Source organism: Podarcis vaucheri (genome assembly GCF_965113315.1).
Source record: "Podarcis vaucheri genome assembly, chromosome: Z".
NCBI classification, from domain to species: domain Eukaryota; kingdom Metazoa; phylum Chordata; class Lepidosauria; order Squamata; family Lacertidae; genus Podarcis; species Podarcis vaucheri.
The window spans coordinates 29,173,317-29,195,814 of NC_138758.1; the positions used below are offsets into that span (position 1 = coordinate 29,173,317).

At 44.3% G+C, this 22,498-nt stretch overlaps 1 protein-coding gene across 4 annotated transcripts in view; it reads left to right on the forward strand.

The window, feature by feature from the left end:
* Positions 1-22,498, forward strand: part of LOC309523964 (ubiquitin carboxyl-terminal hydrolase 12-like) — a 56,208-nt gene that overhangs the window by 24,158 nt on the left and 9,552 nt on the right. For 3 of the 4 annotated variants that reach the window (XM_082208276.1, XM_082208275.1, XM_082208277.1), the window contains exons 3-7: positions 7,752-7,965; positions 9,900-10,114; positions 14,843-14,919; positions 18,769-18,852; positions 20,369-20,566. In XM_082208276.1, coding sequence (XP_082064402.1) covers positions 7,752-7,965; positions 9,900-10,114; positions 14,843-14,919; positions 18,769-18,852; positions 20,369-20,566 — 788 coding nt within the window. Of the gene's footprint in view, positions 1-5,557; positions 5,918-7,751; positions 7,966-9,899; positions 10,115-14,842; positions 14,920-18,768; positions 18,853-20,368; positions 20,567-22,498 lie in introns of those variants that run through there. The other variant, XM_082208278.1, reaches the window with a different exon arrangement.

A 22,498-nucleotide genomic window follows, 5' to 3' on the forward strand; every position in this document is an offset into this window, starting at 1 on the left:
GGGCATATTGCATCTCGGTCCTAAAGGCATGGTAATCCTTGGGGTCCCCCCCAAACTTCTGCACCAATCCTGGTACCTTTCTGGGGAACTGAGTGGTTCTCCCCTTTTTGTCAGCATCCTGAGCCCTTCTCTCCTCGAGCCTCGCCGTCTGCAGCGCAAGTTGGACCTCCAGAGCTTGATACCTTTCTTCCAAGCTTGGACCAGCTCCAACCCCTGCCTCTCCGGTTCCGGCTGGGTTGCTCATGATGCTTTCTCCTGCACAGGCAGCGTACAAAGACTGTCAGACTGCTGTCAGGGGATGATTAGCTGCTTGTGCTTAAAATTGTGCCCCTTCAGAGTTTGTGCGGCCCCACAAACCTCTGTGTGTGACAGAGCTCCTCAGACATGTCTGCTCTAGTCACTAGTAGAGTCTGACAGTGGCTGCCTGCGGAAGCGCTTCCAGCAAAGAAGTTCCTTAACGGAAACGCGTCTCCTGGACTCACGACGTGGCAGCTTCCGGCGAAGCATGGGTCTCCCTGCAGTTGCTTCTGACACCTCCCCGCTATTTTCGCTGGATGTGTCTCTCACCCCTTTCTCTCCCCTGCTGTTTCCTGCCTGGGCTGCTGCGTCTCTCTCAGCATTACTGAGATCCTCCTCCAGAGACCCCTCGCTCCCCCTCCTTGTCCCTGCTTTGGCTGCTGACTCTCTCCCAGTCTCTGGGAGACCTACCAACTCCCTTTCCTCTGATGTCAGTTCCCTGACACAGTGGTATCCAAGTCACTGTGGATGTGAGTGATTCTGACTTCAAATTGCCTAACAAATAAGTAATAATGGACCTTTATGGAATTTTCAACACCCACTTGCGGGCTGCCTTTTGGAAACACCTGTTGAGAAGGTATGGTCATATGGATCACACCTTGCCAGATCAAAAGAATTGCTCTGGCTGCAGGCCCATTTCTAAACTCATTCTAATGTACTGCTTCTACTTTTGTAAGTCCCTAAATATGTTGAAAAGGAATGCGGGTGGCGCTGTGGGTTAAACCACAGAGCCTAGGACTTGCCGATCAGAAGGTTGGCGGTTCGAATCCCCGCGATGGGGTGAGGTCCCATTGCTCGGTCCCTGCTCCTGCCAACCTAGCAGTTTGAAAGCACGTCAAAGTGCAAGTAGATAAATAGGTATTGCTCTGGTGGGAAGGTAAACGGCGTTTCCGTGCGCTACTCTGATTCACCAGAAGCGGCTTAGTCATGCTGACCACATGACGTGGAAGCTGTACGCCAGCTCCCTTGGCCAATAAAGCGAGATGAGCGCCGCAACCCCAGAGTCGGTCACGACTGGACCTAATGGTCAGCGGTCCCTTTACCTATAATATGTTGAAACTAGTGTACATACATCTAGGCAGGTTCTCTTGCGTGAACCTGCCTAGATATATTATGCCTAGAATGAATGAATATATATCTATATATCTATATATCTATATATCTATATATCTATATCGATATCGATATCGATATATATCTATATCTAGATACCGTACAGTGGTACCTCGGGTTACATATGCTTCAGGTTACATACGATTCAGGTTACAGACTCCGCTAATCCAGAAATAGTGCTTCAGGTTAAGAACTTTGCTTCAGGATGAGAACAGAAATCGTGCTCCGGCGGCGCGGCAGCAGCAGGAGGCCCCATTAGCTAAGGTGGTTAAGAACAGTTTCAGGTTAAGTACGGACCTCTGGAACGAATCAAGTACTTAACCTGAGGTATCACTGTACTTTTGCGTGTATGACGAGTTCTTTTACTCAAAATTAATGTTAAAAATGGGGGGTCGTCTTATACATGGAGGAGTTTGTTAGCAGCGATTGGGTGGGTGAATAGTGTCTGCTGCAAGGGCTGCTTTGGATTAGCTGTTGCTGTGTAAATCGGATGGGTTATGTTTGTTTCCATCAAGGGCTGCGGATTTGCTACCGCAGTGGCAAGTGGGTGTGCGGTTGCTGGCTTCTGGTGGCAAGCCAGCATACACTTTGTGTGTTCTGCGGCGCATGCGATTGGTAGTGTTTGTCAGTTGGGTGAGTGATTATCGGCATATTCCCCCCCCCAGCTCAATAACTTTGGGCAATCATCCCCAAAAGAAGCTCAACAACTCCATCTTCCCCCATTTTCTTAAATTGTAGTCCCCCCAAATAGTCTTATACACGGGGGTCTTATACACACACTTAGGTATTATTACCACCCTTGGTGTTGACCTTAAGAGTTGAACCATGACAGGGCCTTATGAGTTGTGATTCCCCAGTCTTGGAATCAGGAAGGCTTGCCTGGCAACAGGACTGATGTCTTTTCTGCGTCAAGTGAAAACCTGTTTATGACCTTTTCGATATTTATGTTCTTTAGTTTGCTTGATGCTATAGAACATTAGGTGCTGTACTTTTATTGTTGTCTTTGTGTGCTTTTGAATTACTGATCGCTGTTTGGAAAGCCTTCAGACGTGAAAAACAAGAAAAGAAAGGTTCTAAATCAGTTAACTAGCCTGCAAATACTTTTAATGGCGTTAAAATATTTGTATTACACGTTAATATTTGTATTACACTGACAGTCTGAAAGAACCAGCTCCTTATTTTTGTCAATTTACAAAAACTTCTTCATTGCTAGAAATGACTGGGCAAGTGTAGATTTTTTTCCCCTCTCCCCAAGTTTGAGGGGCTTTATTGGATCTGTGCACTCTATGTATGGGCACTCTATGTATGTACAAATGTCTAGTGTTGAGCAGGGTAGATATGTTGGCCTAGCACTGGGTAGCATGAATCTTCTATTGGAGTTGCATGCTTTTATATCTCTAGGACCCTTATTGGAAGTTGAAAACTCAAGATGCCACAGCTAGAAAATCATGCACCAGCAAAATCACTCCAGGCAGAAATAATTAATTAATTAAATTAATTAAATGAAATACATTTCGCACACATTATTTGGCTGCATGATCTAGTAAGTTAGAGTTTTTCATTCGCAAGTTTTCACTTTTATTCCAGGGTGCCCTAATTATAAAACAACAGATTGGTAGGGAAGTAGTAGCAGGATTCACAGAGCACCATAGGCGTAGCCAGGATTTTTGTTAGGAAGGGGCAGGACTTTTGTTGGGGTGGGGGCAGAACCAACATGATTGGTCAGTTAAGTATTTCTATTTTCACTTGATTGCGGGGGGGGGGGGGCTCAACTGCCCGCCCCGCTTGGCTATGTTCATTCAGAGCACTTATTACCAACAGGGACAATGGAGGGGAGATTCGGTGGTATGTTGTTGTTTTTACATATCACCTTTCTTCCCAGGCAACTAAGGCAGTTCACAACATTAAAACACTAAAACAAATACATGATATAAAACAAAGACCCACAGAGGCCTCTCACGCCAACTGGGAGCTGGTGATATGTGTATTCCCCGACCACAGGCTGCCATGTGTGCTCCCTGGCCTGTGGTCCTTCATTTCTGTTGGAGCATGCAGGCCTTCAGTAGCCCTAGGGTAGGAACTGCCACAACATTTCTCTAAGGCAGCTGATGGTTCTGTGATGAGCTGTTGGTCTTAGACCTTTTCTTTTGCAGGGATGGTGGCAAACATTATTTTTCCACCACTGTTGTGACCTTGGAGTGTTGTCCAGTGGGGTTTTTCCAGTTGGGGCCTCCTTCAGCTTGGCCCAGCAGACGATGTGAAGGACCCATCATGCTGTGACATGTTTGGCAGTGTCTTTGGGGGAGGGATGAAAGTGCCATATGCAGAGTTCTTACAACTAGCAAGCTGACTTCTGTTGATGTAGAAAGGGATCTAATTCTTCAGTGGCTTGAGGGTCAAGGACTCCAGGATGCATCCTTCCTTGCTAGATTCTGTATCTCATCAGCCCCTATCCTCCTTTTTTCCATGAAATGAGACAGCCTTCAAATGTGACAGATGCAAAACAGCTGCTTCTAGCTATCTCCGGCACATTGCCAATATATCCTTGTAAACAGGAAATGTGAACTGGATGTCTCATTTTGCCCCCAAAGGCATCTTTCCCTGTCAAACACCAGCAACTTTGAATTGTTTCCCACCCACCTATCCCCACTATAAGCTGGCCCAGAGGGAAAACCTCAGCCTGCTTGATTATTTGGAGCAATCATATCAGCTTCATGTTTTGGGGCGAGAGGTGGGTATTCTCAGCGGTACCACTGTGTGTCAGAAACCACAATCTTTGCCCTCCCCACAAGCCAGCTAGCTGCTTACTAGTCTTAACCCACGGCAAGAGCATTGCGTCTGCTCCCTCTTGAGCGGCATCTAGCAGGACAATTGGTTTTTTCCCCTTCTCTGCCAAACCACATCACAAAGCTTTACAAGGGGGGGGGGGTGTCTTTACCCAGGCCTCTACAAGCTACGCTAGAATTCCTCGTTTTAAATCTTATAAGTGTATCAGGATGAGGTTGAGGAAGGCTGACCAAAACGGGAAACACAACTTGTTTAACAGAGCTAGCAATTTTAAATGTTGCACCAATGACTTTGTTTCCACAGTATGTGCTATTTATTTCTGAGTTCTCCTCCTCCTCCTCTGAGAGTGTGCATATGAGACTGAATTATACGGTCAAGCCATAAGTCCATTTAGCCAGCAGTTGCTTCTACACTGGCTACCAGGGCTCTCCTTTTTCCCTGCCCCTTCAGCGGATTTGACTAGTTGACCTTGGGTTCCCATCCAGTTCTGTGATTCTTTTATTCTACCCCCTTCAGCTGGTGGGAGAGAAGAGATTGTGACCTGTGGCTTTCTGCCCACAAACCAGGTGCTTTGCCACAATCTGTGCAATCAGGTTAGCCTTTCTGATTCTAGCAAAAATGTTTATTCCCCACTTGCTCAGCTGTTATGGAACTATTTTCAAGATCACAGGATATCTAATTTTAGACCTGAGCCAAAAGTTCTCTTGAGAATTCTTGGTTTGAAATTGTGGAGGGGGCTGAAGCTACACACACAGCTGCACCCTTTACCTTTTCTATTGTTGCTTGTTTCATTATGGGAGCTACTACCCACACTTAACCCCCCCCATTTCCCCCCCTTGGAATATTGTTGCGCATTCATGTTGCATTGTTCCAAGGGGCATTCAAGGAGGGGAATAATAGGTAGCAAGAACATTTGCTGCCAAAACAAAGCTGCCTCCCCCCCCCCCCGTTTTTTGAAATATATTTTTATTGAATTTTAATAATGAATCGGTTTCGGGGGGTGGGGATAAAGAAAAACTGTTTTTTAAAAGTAAGCTGTCACAATTTCCAGGGGAAAAAAAATATAGGATACAGTTATGTGATTTACTAAGTGAGTACCAAGAGGAGGAGGACACATAGTCTGTCATTGCTAAGGGATCCATGGCCTAAATAAAAAAATAACAATTTTTTATTTCTAAAAACGAAGATTGAATGAATGAATAAACTTTACTACAGTCACAGGCCAGTATAAGAGAAACATATGAATAAAATAGTTGATGAATAAGAATTGTTAATTAAAACAGATACAAACTAAAAGATACGCAGTTAAAACAACTATAAGGGTGGAGCTTAGGGGAATATCGGTCTTGCAATATGGGCCTTCAGTTTAGGACTGGTTTCTAGCACAAACCATCCTTGGGCGAATATCCATCATGGCAGCGCAAAATCTAGCAACTGAGTGTGTAACATCTGGGTTTTCATCCTGGAGTAGTAGGGAAATGTTGAGTTGTCCAGTGCATCCTGGGAATTTGTGCAGTATAGGCAGGATAAATCTGGCTCGTATGTCTACATAGTACTGGCAATGGAAAAGGGCATGATCTGTTGTTTCCTGCTGCCCGGAGCCCCATGGGCATTTCCTCTCCTCTTATGGTGTCTTCCTATAACGGCCTTCCTGAATGGCTGAGGGGAGGGCCTGACAACAGGCCAGAGTGAAAGCCCTGCACTGTTTTGAGATTTCAAGGTTGGTTATATACAGTGGATGCGCAGGTTGCGATTCTGCGCATGCGCAACCGCTGAAACTCGGAAGTAACCCGTTCTGGTACTTCCGGGTTTTGGCGGTCTGCAACCCGAAAAAACGCAACCTGAAGCAGCTGTAACCCGAGGTATGACTGTATGGCATTTGGGAGGTGAGGTATCTTTTGGTTTCACTAATTAGAAATTTTTGGGACCTTGCTAGGCCAGCTTGTCATTCTGTGTATTCCACACGCTGTTTAATGTTTCTTTTAGGTTGTTCATGCCCCGTGTCAAGTAAAATCTCTGTGTTGAAGCCTAGAGTAGTTTTCACAGCTCGTTTCCATGTTGATTGGAAATCATCCTTAATAGTCAGGGGAGCAAGGCCACTCAGGAAGAAAGATAGTCTCAACCAGTAATTAAGAGTGGTGAGCCATACTCTGGCCTCGATTCTTATGGATCCAGTTTCAAGACGTATGGTAGCATTGGAGACATGTTTAGGAACTTGTAGAACACCATATAACAGCTGTGCAATCAATTTAGCCTCAAACAATTTGAGGGCTACAGGTATATTGTGTCCACCTGAGGTATCTGAGGATAGCATTTGTGCTTCTGTGGGCATTCCCTGCAACATAGTCACCTTGGGCTTTTCTACTTCCCGATGAATGTGGGGCTATACCCAGGTATTTGAAGCAGGTGACCTGCTCATCTTGTGACCATTGATGCACCATGCACATGGTTTGAGCCTCTTGGCAAAAACCACAATTTTGGTTTTCTGGTAATTGAGCTCCAATTGACCCTCCTTGCAATATGCTGCCAGTGTCTTGAGAGGCTTGTTGCGTCATCTGCATAAAGCAGCACTGGAAAGCAGCATATGCTTTCCTGTGAGTTTTGGAGGGTGGAAATTCATATTGTGGAGGTGGGGAATCATATCATTTATATAAAAATTGAAAAAAGATGGGGCCAATATGCATCCTTGCTTGACTCCCTTCTTGGTCTCTATTGCGTTGGATAGATGTCCCTGGAGGGAACATGGCACTTTTAGCAAGGTCCCTTCATGTACTGTGCGTATTAAATATAGCAAGCGTCTGTCAAGTGTGGAAGTCTCCAGTTTTCCCCATAGCTTTATTCTGGAGATGGAGTCGAAGGCTGCTCTGAAATCAGTGAAGGCCACATAGAGAGAGACAGTATTACTAGATGAGTACTTCTCTATTAGGTGTTGGAGAACTAAGCCTTATAATATATATAATTATAATAATGGTTATAATACCATATTGGTCCGAATATAAATCATACCCGCAAATAAGCTGCACCTTTAAAATTTGTGGGTGTGGCCCACCTCCTGGCACTACCGCCCTGAATAGGGGGGTGGCCGGTCTTGGCGCCCTGCTCCCCACACCGGTGCCAGTGCTTGATTCCGCGCACGCTGCATGCCTGACTTCCAGCACTACCAACTCCTGGTACTACCTCCCCAAGTCGGCGCCAGCGCCGGCTGCCCCACCCCCATTCAGGGCAGTAGTGCCAGAAGCTGGGAGCGCAGTGCTCGGTTCTGAATATAAGCTGCACTTCAACTTTTCGCAGTCAGAATTTGGGGGGCAAGTGCGGCTTATTTTCGGGGCAATCCGGTAAGCAGATAATTTAAAGCTAGCCTCCATCCCATTTCATGAAATCACATGCATTGTGCAGTCAGCCTCCATCATACTCTGCTTATTTCCCTCATGCCCTTTCACTGCAGCTAGTTCAGGTACTTTTTGCCTCCCCCCCCATTTTAGTAGACCTTGAATAAAAATTCTTCTTTTTTTGCTCTCTTTCTCTCCCCCCGCCCCCGGCTTTCTTTCATTTAGTTTGGCAATACCTGCTATTGCAACTCTGTTCTGCAGGCACTTTACTTTTGTCGTCCATTTCGGGAAAAGGTTTTGGCTTACAAGGTCCAGCCGCACAAAAAGGAAACCCTTTTGACATGCCTCTCAGAGCTTTTCAACGACATCGCCACACAAAAGATGAAGGTGGGGGTCATCCCTCCCAAGAAATTTATTTCCCAGCTGCGGAAAGACAACGGTAACTAGACTTCTTAAATCTCCATGTCCACTTCAGTGTTATGCATCCTTGGGGGTCTTTCAGGTGTTACTTTAGTGCAGGGGTCTGCAACCCGCGGCTCCGGAGCCGCATGTGGCTCTTTTACACCTTTGCTGCGGCTCCGGGGCGGATACTAGCAAGGGGAGGAGGCGCATTGTGTGCCCCGACACTCCCCACTGTGGCGAGCGCTGTACTGGCTGTGACGTCGCATGGGGGCGGTGCGTGCGTTAGTCACGCACCGTCCCGACGTCACCTTCCCGCCCGCTGTCAGATCGCGGCTCCGGAGATATATTTGTTTTAAATGTCACAATGGTTTTGCGGCTCCCAGTTGTTTTTTCCCCTTCAGAAACGGGTCCAAGTGGCTCTTTTTGTCTTAAAGGTTGCAGACCCCTGCTTTAGTGGCTTGGGAGCTGCTTCCTAGAGGAACATGGAGATGGGGGGGGGGTGCAGAGAGCGTGATGTATTGGTTTGAGTGTTGAACTGGAATCTGGGAGACCAGAGTTCAAATCCTTATTTGACCATGAAACCCATCTTGGGCCAGTCACTGCCTCTCAGCCAAACCTACCTCTTAGGGTTGTTGTGGCGATTAAACAAGGAGGAGAGAGCCACAAACAAACAAGTTGTTGTTGTTGTTAAGTACCCGCCCTTCACCCTATTGTCCCAGAGCAGGTTACAATATTAAAGCACAACTGTAAGAACAGTTTAAAACAATTTACAATAACAAAAAGAAATCTATAAGAAAGAATGGGACATGTATGGGACAGAAAAGGCCAAAAACAGCAGAGTGATGTAAGAAGGTTTGTTGGGGTCCTAATCTCATTGCAGGAGAGAAGAAGCCACTCGCCAGTTCATTCCAGTTTGCTTTGTTATTCACTCCTCCCAATGCACACCCACAATAAAACATGTTAGAACTGTTTATAACTATTTATAATTCAGATCCTGCTGAGATCAATGGGACAAGATGGCCATGGCTTAGTCCTCCGTTGAAATAAATGGGACTTGAGTGCAGCTGCTTTAGCCTGGATCCTGCCCATTACCTGGATATTTAAGATGGGAAATTAGCTTCTGATATGGCACTTGTTGACAAGTGCTGAAATTTATGATCCTGAAGGGATGGCATGAATGTACATATCCAGTGTTGAAAGAGTGGTTAATGGAAGTCTGGAAAATTAAAATGATGCCAAAATTAACTAAATTAAGAGACAACAGCTAACAGATAGCAACTTCTAATACTTTGTTCCCTTTTACTAATTTTGTGAACAATAGCGTACAGCCTGGATATTGAATGCTGAAACAGGGGAGTGTGTTTTCAAGAGGCATTTAAAAATAACTACTGTGTCCACCACCTTCTGCCCTTGGGAGGGTGTCCAGAAGGTTGGTGCCCGTACTAAGAAGACCCACTCCCTAGGTGTCACAGGGCAGCATCCCAGGGGCTTCAGTATAGCCATCAAGGCTTTGTCTGAAGATCTTATCCATTGGCCAGGAATGTCTGAGGGGAAGTGGTATGCTAGGTATCCTGCTTCTAAGTTTTTTAAGACTTTACATGCCTTAGTGCTGGGAATCTCCATAGTAGATCCGCACTTTCTCTGCTAGATCTAATATATGCATATAAAAATACATGCAGCAATCAATCCAGCTCAGTTTAAAAACGCTCTGTGCCTCAGCCAGCCAGCTGTGTCTTACCTAAGCCTTGTGTCCATTGTCGGTCTCTAAATAACTCTCCAGACTTAATGAGGCAGAGTGGAGCACCAATATCATGTGGCATGATTAAGAGGAACAGTCTTACGCAGTGCATTTCACCCCCTTCTGCCCCACCTTACTTCATCTTAGAAGTAACTGAAACTGTACGCTGCGAGTGACCTAACAGCATTTTAATCGCCCTTCCTTTTGTTTGTCTTGCATATCTTCATTGCCAGAACTCTTCAACAACACCATGCAACAGGACGCACATGAATTACTGAACTACCTGCTGAACAGGATTGCTGACTTACTACGAGATGAGAAGAAGCAGGAAAAGCAAAATGGCAAGCTGCGGAATAGAAGCAAAGGGGAGAAGGTGGACCACACTTGGGTCCATGAAATCTTCCAGGGGACACTAACCAATGAAACCAGATGTCTTACCTGTGAATCTGTATGTTGTTGTTCTTTAAATCCCCCCAAAGCTCTTCCTTATCCAACAACAAGCCATTAGAGTATGTTGGTCCATTGATTTCAGTGGGCCTACTCAGAGTATGACTTCTTTTCTTTTTGTTCATTTCTGTCCTGCCTTTCCTTCAATGAGCTCAAGGTGGTATACGTGGTTCCCCTTCCCAGTTTTATCCTCACAATAACCCTTGTAGGTTAGGCTGAGAGACTATAACTGGACTAAAGTCACCCAGTGACCGCTCTCCCTTGGTGATGTGTGATTCAGACTTATGCTACCACCTCCTGTGCATGCCTGTTTTTCACTTCTTGATTCCTCACGATCACAGAGGAGGGGTTTTTATTGTGTGTTGTTTGCAATAATTTACTCTGTTATGGGATACCAGACAGAAGGGGCACAAGGTCCCACAATGATGTAGGAAAGCAGTTTTGCAAGAAGTGTGATGTGTCAGTATTGGATCAGAGGTGAAGAACCTCATCGTGTGAGGGGGGGGGGGGCAAATCGGGCCCTCCAGGCTTCTCCATCTGGTCCTTAGAACTCTTCCTAGGCCACATCCATTACCAGACTTGCTTCTCACCATCCTTGAGTGTTTTTGCTTTGCTAGAATGTGTCCTAGCATGCTTGCCTGATGAATGCTAGAAATTCACATTTATTTATTTGCCTTCTTCACCTCTGGCACCACCCACCAGTGCCGTGTGGCCCCCAGAAGGTTGCCCAAATAGAATGTGGCCCTCAGGCTGAAAAACATTCTCCATCCCTGTGGTAAATGCTGGGTAGTCTAGTATGGTGATAACTTTGGTCTTACCTGTTTTATTACATTTTAAGTGTGCTCTTCATTCATTCTGGATCCCATAATGGGATACAAATAATATTTAAAGAAAACAATTGCTACATCTAACCAATAAAACACAGTTTAAATAAAATAAGGAACACAGCAGCCGCCAAAAAAGTTAAAAGAAAAGTGTCAAGCAAACTTTCTTTGCAATGGCCATTAACTACACAGAGACCTTGAACAATCAGATACAGTGGTACCTCGCAAGACGAATGCCTCGCAAGACGAAAAACGCGCAAGACGAAAGAGTTTTCCGTTTTTTGAGTCGTTCCGCAAGACGAATTTCCCTATGGGCTTACTTCGCAAGACGAAACGTCTTGCGAGTTCTTGCGAGTTTGTTTCCTTTTTCTTAAAGCCGCTAAGCCGTTAATAGCCGCTAAGCCGTTAATAGCCGCTAAGCCACTAATAGCTGCTAAGCCGCTAATAGCCGTGCTTCGCAAGACGAAAAAACCGCAAGACGAAGAGACTCGCGGAATGGATTAATTTCGTCTTGCGAGGCACCACTGTAACTCCGAAAGCTTGGGAGGATGAGTGATTTTTTAAAAAGCAGGTTCCAGAAGCCCAGTAACACCAAGACCATCAAGCTAGGTGATTGGTGGCACGTCTTAGGTATTCCAGCAAAGGCCTTGTATATTTAGCTTCATGGCTAGTATGTTAACGAAATGAAAAAATGAGTCAAATAAGAAGGTATGAATATGTTGACTACTTTTTTGGGGGGGGGGAATCTAAGGTAATCCACACCATACATTTATTTAAAGCACATTTCATGCGTATGACTCCCCGTGAAGAAGCTTGGAAAATGCCACTTGTTAATGGTGCTTTGTATTTCAGATCTGTTAAGAGTAAACCACAGCTCCCAGGATTCTGGGAACTGAAAGCCATGTGCTTTAATGTGTGGTGTGGATGTCAACTGTCTAAGATAACCAGGGGAGATTTAACGTGAGTTCCCCATAGACTGAAGGAGTAGAGCAGCCTTCACCACAGCCTGATACCTTGTTGATGTTTTGGATTGCAGCTCCTATCAGCTGCAGCCGATACCCTGATGGGAATTGTAGTTCAAAATATCTGGAGGGCAGCAGGCGGGCAAAGGCTGGAGTAGACAAATGGCTGTAAGCCATGGCAGCTATATGGAACAGTCAGTGTTATCAGTTTTGCTGGTTTTTGCCACCGTACTTTAGACTTTCTTGATACATCTGCCTTATCACTCTTGGAAACAGGTTTGAAGTGAAAATCTACTTCACTTGATCCAGCAGGGCTCTTCTTAAGATGCATTTCCGTCTGAAGAAGATTGAAATAGGAACCAGTTAAGTCAGCCAGCCATTAATCTGCATCGTTTCCTGGAACAAATCCAGTCAATCAGCATGTCCTGCATCCAAGGAACTACATGACTTGCTTTGGATGTGTTTCTCAAAGAGTCCCTTCTGCTATATGGTGAATTGCCTTTGAAAACAAGAGATGAGCTTCCAAAGCAGTGTGTGTGTGTGCGTGCGCATGCGCACGTGTGTGGGACTCCTAAAATAGCTCTCTAGATCCTGACCTATTTCGGAAAAGTAAAGTCCTAAGCAGAGGGGGGAATCTCGAGTGGGCTTTTAAACTTAATGTGCTTTAAAAATAGCATTGGTTTTGATACCTGCTCCATTCTAAAGGGATCTTCTCAGCCGACATGGCGCAGGTTGTGAAAATTTGGTTCTGCGGCAATTGCCTGTCGCCAATGCAAGGCTTTCCAAAGGCCAAACTAAATATAACCTCACTCACACAATTAACGGTTGTGTGAATGGTTTGTTTTTTAAAATATAAATAGCAATCACAGGTGAGCTGAATTCAGAGCCAATCAAGGGAGTAGTGGGGAGGGGTTTAAACCTGACCATGCCCAGTTGCAGTCCCTGCCTGGGTCGGATGGGGGAAGTTGCACGTGCCTTTGCACTGGAAAGAAGGCTTCCATTTGCACCACTGGAATTGCTGATTGGACAAATAGTGTTCTGCTTAGATTGTCATTTTATATGGGGAGGTGTTCTGAGTGGATGAAACTACATGTAGCCTGCAACTGCCCCTTATTTTGAGAAGAGGCTGAGCAGCTATCTGGAAGATTCGGGACACATAAAAGGAAGTATTCCTATGCAGTGCATATTTAAACTATGGAACTCACTCACACAAGAGGCGGTGATCGTCACCAGCCTGGATGGGTTTAAAAGAGGAATAGACAGTTTCATGGAGGAAAGGCCTATTGATGGCTATTAGCCATGCTGTGCTCTTGTGCTCAGATCCTGCTTGCTGGTTTCTCACAAGAATCCTGTCTGGCCACTGTGAGAATAGGATGCTAGACTAGATGGGATCCTGGCCTGATCCAGCAAGCTCCTCTTATGCTCTTATCTTCAACCTTTTCAGTCTTCAACCTTTTCAGACCTGAAACCTTTAACTCCAGCCAGCAATGTAAAGCTTAGACTGGAACCCATTTGCAGCTTCCCATTGTGGCTACACAGATTCCTCTAGGAAGCCCACATCAGGCTGTGAGGGCAATAGCCCGCCTCCTGGTTTGTTTGTTTGTTTGAGCACCAGATTTAAAATGCAATAGCTTCTGAGCATGGAAGTTTTATTACAGCAGGGAGGGGAACTAGTCAGGGATGAAGGGAGTTGAAGTCCAGCAATTGATCCAACATGTTCTCCAGTATATGAAGAGAGGCAATAAGAGGCAGCATGGGGCTCAACATTGATTCTTTAGCATCTTTTAATTATTCCTTGTCTTTATTTCTCACTGCAGACATACCAGTTTGACAGTCATTCCTTCTCTGCAGGAAAACCCTAGGAATTGTAGTGTGGTGGCAGGGGAGCAAACTACAATCCCTGGGGTTTGCAGGGGGCAGGGAGAGTTATGTTACGTAATTTTGTTGTCTGTTTCTTCCTTGCCTTCCTTTCTTCCCTGGCTTTCTGTTTATCTCTTTAAAAAAATAAGGATGAAAAAATTAATAAAAAAACAAATGTTAGTGGAACTGGTATGCCCCTATTGAGGTCAGGTCATGACTAATTTGGGGGTTGCAACCTATTAATAGAAAGCCAGTGGTCCATAGCTGCCTTCCTCAGTCTAATACCCTCCAGATGTTTGAGATTACAACTTCCGTCAGCCCCAGTCAGTATCTGGAGGCTGTCAGGTTGGGGAAAGTTGATCCATAGCATATGAATTTGTATTATAAGCTGTGGTATTGATTTATGAGTGCGAGAGGATGCTGGGTGTCAAATGATGCTTGACTGCATGAGATCAAAGAGTCGTGTCCATCATTCTCTGCAGTATTGCCAAGGATTCTTGGGCACTCCTGTTTGGTGCTCCCCTTCCTACCACTTTTCATTGCTTCTGTGGCCACCCCTTCTCATACTTCCTTTTGAGTACAGGCAATCCTCATTCTGTGCGGGGGTTCTGTGTGCATTGGTGGAGTTTGCATAAGCCCGCTTGCCCCCACTCTGTCCCTTTGCATGATGTTTTTGTGGTGTTTGGGGGCTACCTCCAGGTTTGGCAGTGTGCAATCGGTTTGGCAGTGTGTGCGATTGCACATTATTCAGACATGCCTAAACCGGAAGTTGCCTGTATTAAAGGTGTTTTCTTTCTTAAACTTGGAACATGACTACTAACCTTGGTGGCTGGGCTGTGCCTCCACAGTCAGAAGCAGTGATGCTTTTGAATAGCAGTTGCCGGAAACTGCAAGAGGGGAGTGTGCTTTTGTGCTCGCATCCTGTTTGTAGATTTCCCACAGACACTTGGTTTGCCATTGTGAGAATAGGATGCCGGACTAGATGGACCAGTGGTCTGATCCAGTAGACTTTTCTTACGTTTTAGCATTTCTAAACTTGCTTATTTTTATTCCACTTACCCTGCCTCTTTTTTTCTTTTCAAGGTTAGCAGCAAAGATGAGGACTTTCTGGACCTTTCAATTGATGTGGAACAAAATACATCAATAACACACTGTTTGAGGTATTTTTTTTAATAAAAAAACCCAAACACCTCAAGAGCTTCCCAGATAAGCACTTGTGTAATGCTGTCAATATATGACACTTTACAGGAGCCTTTTGCTAACCTCCGGATCATAGAATCCTAGAATTGAAGAGTTTGAAGGGACCCCAAGGGTCTAAGCCAATCCCTTGCAGTGCAGGATTTACAACTTAAAAATCCCTGGCAGGTGACAATCCAACCTCTGTTTAGAAACAGCCAGTGATGTTTTGGCGATGGTTGTGCTAGCTGGAGTTGATGGGAGTCATAGTCCAAAATGTTTGGAGGTCGCCATGGATACTGTTTTACTGAGTGATGTCATTAAAAAGTTGTATCCTTCCCCAAGGAACGTATCCTCTAAATTTTGACAGATGGGTGGGGTGGGGAGAAAAGCCAGAGTCCCCATAGCAAGCATGTTGGTGACTTGTGCAAGTCAATTATTATTATTATTTTATTAATTTAATTTCTATACTGCCCGATATCTGAAGGTCTCAGGATGGTTCACATAAAATATCAAATACATAAAATCAAAACAAAACCAACAACCCAATCAAAAACAAAAACTCCAAAGAGCCAGCATTTTAAAAAAGGGTATAGGATGTAGATCAAGTCAGACAAAGGCCTGGTTGAAAAGGAACATTTTTGCCTGGCTCCTAACGGTGTGTAGTGAAGGCACCAGGCGAACTTCCCTGGGAAGAGCATTCCATAGATGGGGAGCCACTGCAGAGAAGGCCCATTCTCGTGTTGCCACCCTCCTGACCTCTCGCGGAGGAGGCACATGAAGAAGGACCTCAGAGGATGATCTCAGGGTCCGGGTAGGTTCATATGGGAAGAGGCAGTCCTTGAGAAAGTTTGGTAGTTCACCATACCTCAGCCAGTGTGATGTATCAGCAGAGCATACAGAGCCCCAGCAGAGTCTTCAGAGATTTCCTGCTCCCAGCAGAACAGCTTCCAGAGTCCCCAGATACAAAGCAAGGTGAAACAGCACTATCTTCTATACAGTGGTGCCTCGCAAGACGAAATTAATTCGTTCCACGAGTTTTTTCGTCTTGCGATTTTTTTCGTCTTGCGAAGCACGGTGTCGGGAAAGTTTTGGAAAAGCTTCAAAAATCACCAAAGTCTTAAAAAACCTCAAAAAAGGCTACCACACCGCGTTCTATGAGTTGCTCCTCGAAGTCAAGTCGCAACTGTATTAACGGTGTTAAGAAAAAGGAAACAAACTTGCAAGACGTTTGCGTCTTGCGAAGCAAGCCCATAGGGAAAATCGTTTTGCGAAGCAGCTCAAAAAACAAAAAACCCTTTCGTCTTGCGAGCTTTTTGTCTTGCGAGGCATTCGTCTTGCGAGGTACCACTGTATAAAGTTCTTCTGGGCTTTGAAGCAAAGATAACACGTGTACAGATAAATCTGCTAGCACTACCACCATGTAAAAACCACAGCCTCTTTTCTTGACTCTCACAGATTCAGAGTTGGATCCTGACAGCATCAGGACAGAACATGGACCTCAGGACATACACAAGACATACTGAAAGCTAGAGATTATTATACCCATCTCTACACGTACCAATAGGAGGGTGAATGACTCGGCACCCTTATCTCAAAGCATCCAGACGTAGGGGATGTGCTTCCTCCAGACATGAGCCCAAGCACTGTCATTTAACCCATTGTTCACATCACACCAATGAAGGGATGAAAACGAGCAAGTTCACTTATGCTAGAAATGGGAAGCCTTGGGAACATAGGAAGTCACCTGGGGCTCCTTTGGAAGGAAGGGCAGGATATCAGTTCAGTCAATCAGGTAATCATCTGCCTTCTACTGAGTTGAGTAACAGGGCTGGACATGAATGTGACAGCACTCTGTGGTTTCCAGCAGCTGATATTACTGCCTCCGACTGGAGGCAGAGTGTAGGCATTGTGACTAGTAGCCATTGATAGCATTATCCTCATCCAACACATTATTGCTTGTGCAGACTAGTAGTGGTTTTCCACAGGTCTTATTTCTCAGCTCTCATTGGAGTTGCTGGGATTTGAGTTACAAGTTCCCTATCCCTGTGGTGCAGAAATGTGAGGAATGGAGCCTTAGGAACATGTGACAGAATAAATCATGTGACAGAGGAAGCTTCAGCCTCATCCTGCTGGCTGTCCAGTTTGTTGCCCAGATGGGATGTGAGTTTTCTCCCGCGAACCTGAGTTTGCTATAGTATAAATAAAAAACAGATTTATTTATCTCATAAAATTTATTTTTTATTTTTAAAGATATTTATTGATAATTTTTAGGATATAAACATACAACATACAAGACATACACAACATACAAAAATAAACATACAAAATAATAAACAATTAAAAACACACTTCAATTTTCAGTAATATAACTTCTATATCCTTATTTCCTCCGACCTCCTCATACTTCCCTTCTTTGTATTCCAATTCAGTTTGTTGGTTCAGCAAATCCTTACCATAAAACTTTAACCCATTTATAATCCCTTTTTTCCCATATCTCCTAAAACATTACAACCGGAAACCACTTAATTTCTATCCAACATCTTTCTAACATTCATTGATTTTACAATATTTCTTTAAGTAGTCTTTAAATTTCTTCCAGTCTTCTTTCACCGACTCTTCTCCCTGGTCTCGGATTCTGCCAGTCATCTCAGCTAGTTCCATGCAGTCGATCACCTTCATCTGCCATTCTTCCAGAGTGGGTAGATCTTGTGTCTTCCAATACTTAGCGATGAGTATTCTTGCTGCTGTTGTAGCATACATAAAAAAGTTCTGTCTTTCTTTTGCACCAATTGGCCGACAATGCCCAGGAGAAAGGCCTCTGGTTTCTTCAAGAAGGTATATTTAAATACCTTTTTCAATTCATTATATATCATTTCCCAAAAAGCCTTAATCCTAGGGCACACTTTTTATCTCAAAATTTATACACTGCTTGATTGTAAAACAAAACAATGTGGTTTACAAAACAAAACCAAAAAAAAAATAATGAAAAGGAATTGACAACAATAATTTAAAACTTTCAAAAAATTAAAATTATCAATAAATTGAAAACAAAACTTGCACCACCTTTCTAAATATCTAGGTAGGCATGTCTAAATAAAAGTGTTTCTAGCAGGTGCCAAAAAGAGTACGGTGCAGGCGCCTGCCTGATATCAATAGGCTTGGAGTTCCAAAATGGAGGTGCTGCCACATTAAAAGATTTTAATGTATTTTTAATCTTTGTTGGAAGCCGCACAGAGTGGTTGGGGAAACCCAGCCTGATGGTGGGGTATAAATAAATTATTACTATTATTATTATTATTATTATTATTATTATTATTATTATTAGGTGCTTACAAATGCGGAGCAGGTATTAATGTGGCACCTGAAACAGTGCCAGTTCCACCAATTGAAATGGTTGAGTGGGCGTAAATGGGGTAAGGCACTCTCATAGGTAAACTGCTCCCCAATATGAGGTATGAGCAAACAGGAGTTCTTGGTTGGTGGTGAAATGCCTGAATGTGCTAACTCAGTGGTTGCCAATTGGTGGTCCATGTAACCCACCCAGGAGGCCTGTGACACATATCTGTCAATTGTCCGGAACATTCTGTTTTGGGGGGCTGTGCTCTTGTGTAGGTCACATGATTTGCAGAGGAGCAAGGTGCAGAAGACTCAAATCCTGGTTTTGCACTGGGACTCATTGAGTGCTGTTCACATAACAAAAACTATGACAGAGATACCAACATTTTCAAAAGTAGGGGATCCATGGCTTTGGCTTTTGAAAAATGGGATTCACAGTACTTGGCTAATTGCCCTAACTGCCCTAACTCTGATTTAACTTCCCATTTTTACAGGAAATTCAGTAATTCTGAGACTCTGTGCAGTGATCAAAAATACTACTGTGAGCAGTGTCGCAGCAAACAGGAAGCGCAAAAGAGGTAAGCCTAAAAGCTATTGGTTGTTGCATTTTTATGTCACTTTTCCTCCAATCTACTCAAGGCAGTAGGCATGGTTCTCCATCCCCTTTTGTTCTTGTGTGATAGATTAGGATAAGAAAAAGTGATAGAAAAGTCCATTCGGAATCTGAACCTGTGTCTTCCTTTGTCCAGCACTTTAATCATTAAACCGCCCTGGTTCTCAATAAAAATAAGATATGTTGGTTACAGTTCTCTTTTGTTTGAATTAGGGACAATACATTATATAGAGAGCCAGGTGTGTCTGCTGCAATACTATGAGTACAGAAAAACACCAAACATGATATTGCATGTTTACTGCTTTGATGGTGGTGGTGGTGGTGGTGGTGGTGGTGGGAACTCTCCATGCTACAAAGCAGCACTTATTTCAAAGCAACTGCAGTTTGGAACAATTTGTATTCCCTAGACTTTCTGTCGCTGAACCCCACTTTTTTTCCTTGCTTGTGGGGTGCCCCACTTTTGTGATGGATTTCTTGAAACTATGCCTGCTGAAATCTCAGGTGCTGGAAGGATGACTAAACTAAGTTTCCAATAGCCAGGCATTGGTTGAGGGTGCCCTGAAGAAGCTCTGTGCATGACTTTCAGAATCTGAATCAATTGTTCAAACCTATTTTATAAAAGGTGATGAATGATTTATGCAAAATAAGAGACTTAACTCAGCAAGTTGCAGAATTCAGCAGGTACAAAACTTCGTATTCTTGATGCAGAGTGTTTGAAGGTTTACATGTGTAGGCTGCGACCCTGATAAGCTTCATCCTGTGTGACTTATGTAAAAGGAAGCTGTCATGTCTCAATACAAAGCAGGAACATATTTTGTGTTTTGAAGCAGAGCCAATCAAATATCTTCTGTTCAATATTTTCTCCTTTTGGAAAATGCCGACTGATAACCTGCAAAAACAAATTAAAGCCATCTGACTTGGATGGTTGGGTAAGAGTAAGTGTTACCACTTTTGCCTCCTACTTTTCTCACGGATACAGGAGAAAATCAATTGTTCTTATTTCTTAGTCAATAGCAGCCAGAGCCAAAAGGCAGAGTTCATTCTTTCTTCTGCTTTCCTTGTTGTGATGAGAGGCGGATGCTTTTGGGCCATATAAGAAGTTGCTTTGAGTCCAGATGCTCCATAATGCTCTTTCTCAGCCTTCACCAACCTTGTGCCCTCTAGATATTTTGCACTCCAACTTCCATCAACCTCAGCCAGCACAAGAGGGCTTGTAGGCTGAGGCTGATGAGAGTTGTAGTTCAAAACATCTAGAGGGCAGCAGGTTGGCAAACAGCCTCACTGATTCTTCCCAGTGTTGCACAAAAGAGGTACTGAGAAATGTTTCAGATTTGCTAATATTGAAAAAGCTATCCATTTATTTGAATAACTTACCATGTTTGCTGTTTTAAACAATCTTTCTTAGAATTCAGAGTGATTTCATAACATGGATTCCACCCTCCACCATCTCATTCTCTTTTGGTCTTATTTTGTGGACCTAGGATGCGAGTGAAAAAGTTGCCCATGATTCTTTCTCTGCACTTGAAAAGATTCAAATACATAGACCATCTGCATCGATATACCAAACTTTCCTACCGTGTAGTCTTTCCTTTGGAGCTTCGACTCTTCAACACTTCAGGAGATGCTTCAAACCCAGATAGGATGTATGATCTTGTGGCTGTAGTTATTCATTGCGGCAGGTAAACTATGAGGGATCACATGCATACCATGTGCTATAGCATTTGCTATGTATTTGGGGAAAATATTTGTCTGTTCTTTGTCTGTTTGGAGACATTCTGCTTGTGGGCTTCCCATAAGCATTTGCCTGGCCGCTGTAGGAACAGGTGCTGGACTGCATGTCTCTTTGGTCTGTTCAAGCTTTCTCTTACTTCAGGGGTGGGGAGAATGTGGCCCTCCAGATGTTGCGGAACTACAGATTCAAGATAATTCGCCTATGATAATTGGTTCCCTGATCATGTTGGCTGGGAGTTGTGGTCCAGCAACACCTGGAGGAACACAAGAGTGTCTTGCATGTCCTCTATTACAAGTCTTCTCTCAAAACACTTTAAAGGAAATCTTCCTACAGCTTTCACCTCTCTTCTCTTGTGCAAAGTAGTCCCCCTCTTGTTCATTCTGCTTCTGCTCTTTGCTACCTGTCTTCACCAGCTGATGGCACTTCCCATAGGATGGTCTACCCTCAGAATTATGGAGTCTGGTGGATTCCTGAATGCTCTGGGGGATTTCCCAGCTGACATGTTGAGACTCTCATCACATTGTGGAATGGTGATGTATGTGGAGCTATCAGCATGATCTCTCCTGAGTGTACTCACTATTGCTGTGGAGCACATAGGTTGTCTTTGTACTTTAGTGACCTGCGTGTCTGAGGATGAAGACCAGCTTGAAGAAGTGTGGTTGACCACCTACCCCCTTGACCATCTTGGCTTCTTAAAATTGGCCATAGTAGATAGACTGGGTGGGTCCAGGGAGTGATCAGTGCTTCATTTGAGGAGGGAGAGGTACCACCCACTCTGAACTTCCTTAGAACCTCCTTAGTACCTCCCTCTACCTGGAAGTGTTAAGCAACCATTAAAAAGGTAAAGGACCCCTGACAGTTAAGTCCAGTTGCGGACGACTCTGGGGTTGCGGCGCTCATCTCGCTTTGCTGGCTGAGGGAGCCAGCGTTTGTCTGGAGACAGTTTTTCCAGGTCATGTGGCCAGCATGACTATGCCGCTTCTGGAAAAACCAGAGCAGTGCATGAAAACATTGTTTACCTTCCCGCTGGGGCGGTACTTGTTTACAAATATCCCTTTTTGAGACAAGGGTACTTGAGAGGGTGGTGTTGATCCAGCTTCAGGCATGCTTTGAGGAGACTGAATATCTGGATCCATTTCTGTCTTGCTCTGAAACTGCCTCAGTTGCCCTGTTTGGTGACATTGTTGATGGAATGGCTCAAAAAAGTGAGACTTGAGCACACTGTACTTCAATAGTTTTCTCATATCTTCAGGGGCATTTCCACAAAGTAACTATGGGAAGCTATGTTTGACACTGTGGGAGCTTTCCTGTGATGTCTTGCAGGGTTCTTGCAGGGATATGTGGATGACACCCATCGCTATCTGTCTCTCCCATCTGAGTCAGGAGAGGTGGCTGAGGTGCTATACTGGTGTTTGGAGGTATTGGTGGGTTGGATGTGGACCAAGAAATAGAAACTATCCTGAAAAGACAGAGATGTTATGTGTTCCAAGTTCTCAAGTCAAGGACATGGGAAGATGGCTTGCTCTGGAGCAGGTTTGTAGCTTGGGTGTACTGCTGGATTCAACATTATCACTTGAGGCTCAGATGGCCTCAGTGACTAGGAATGCCTACTTCCAGCTGCTGCTGTTTGCCAACCACAGCCCCTTCTAGACAGCAATGACTTAACCACTGTACTCCATGCTCTGGTAACTTCCAGATTGGATTATTCCAATATGCCCTTAAAGACAACTCATAAACTTCATCTGGTTCACAATTCTCCAGCCAGATTACTGGCTGGGCTTCCCTATAGAACTCATATAGCCCCTGTTCTAACACAGTTGCATTGGCTGCAGGTTTGTTTCTAGGCCTAGTTCAATGGGCTCACACTAGTTTTTTGAAA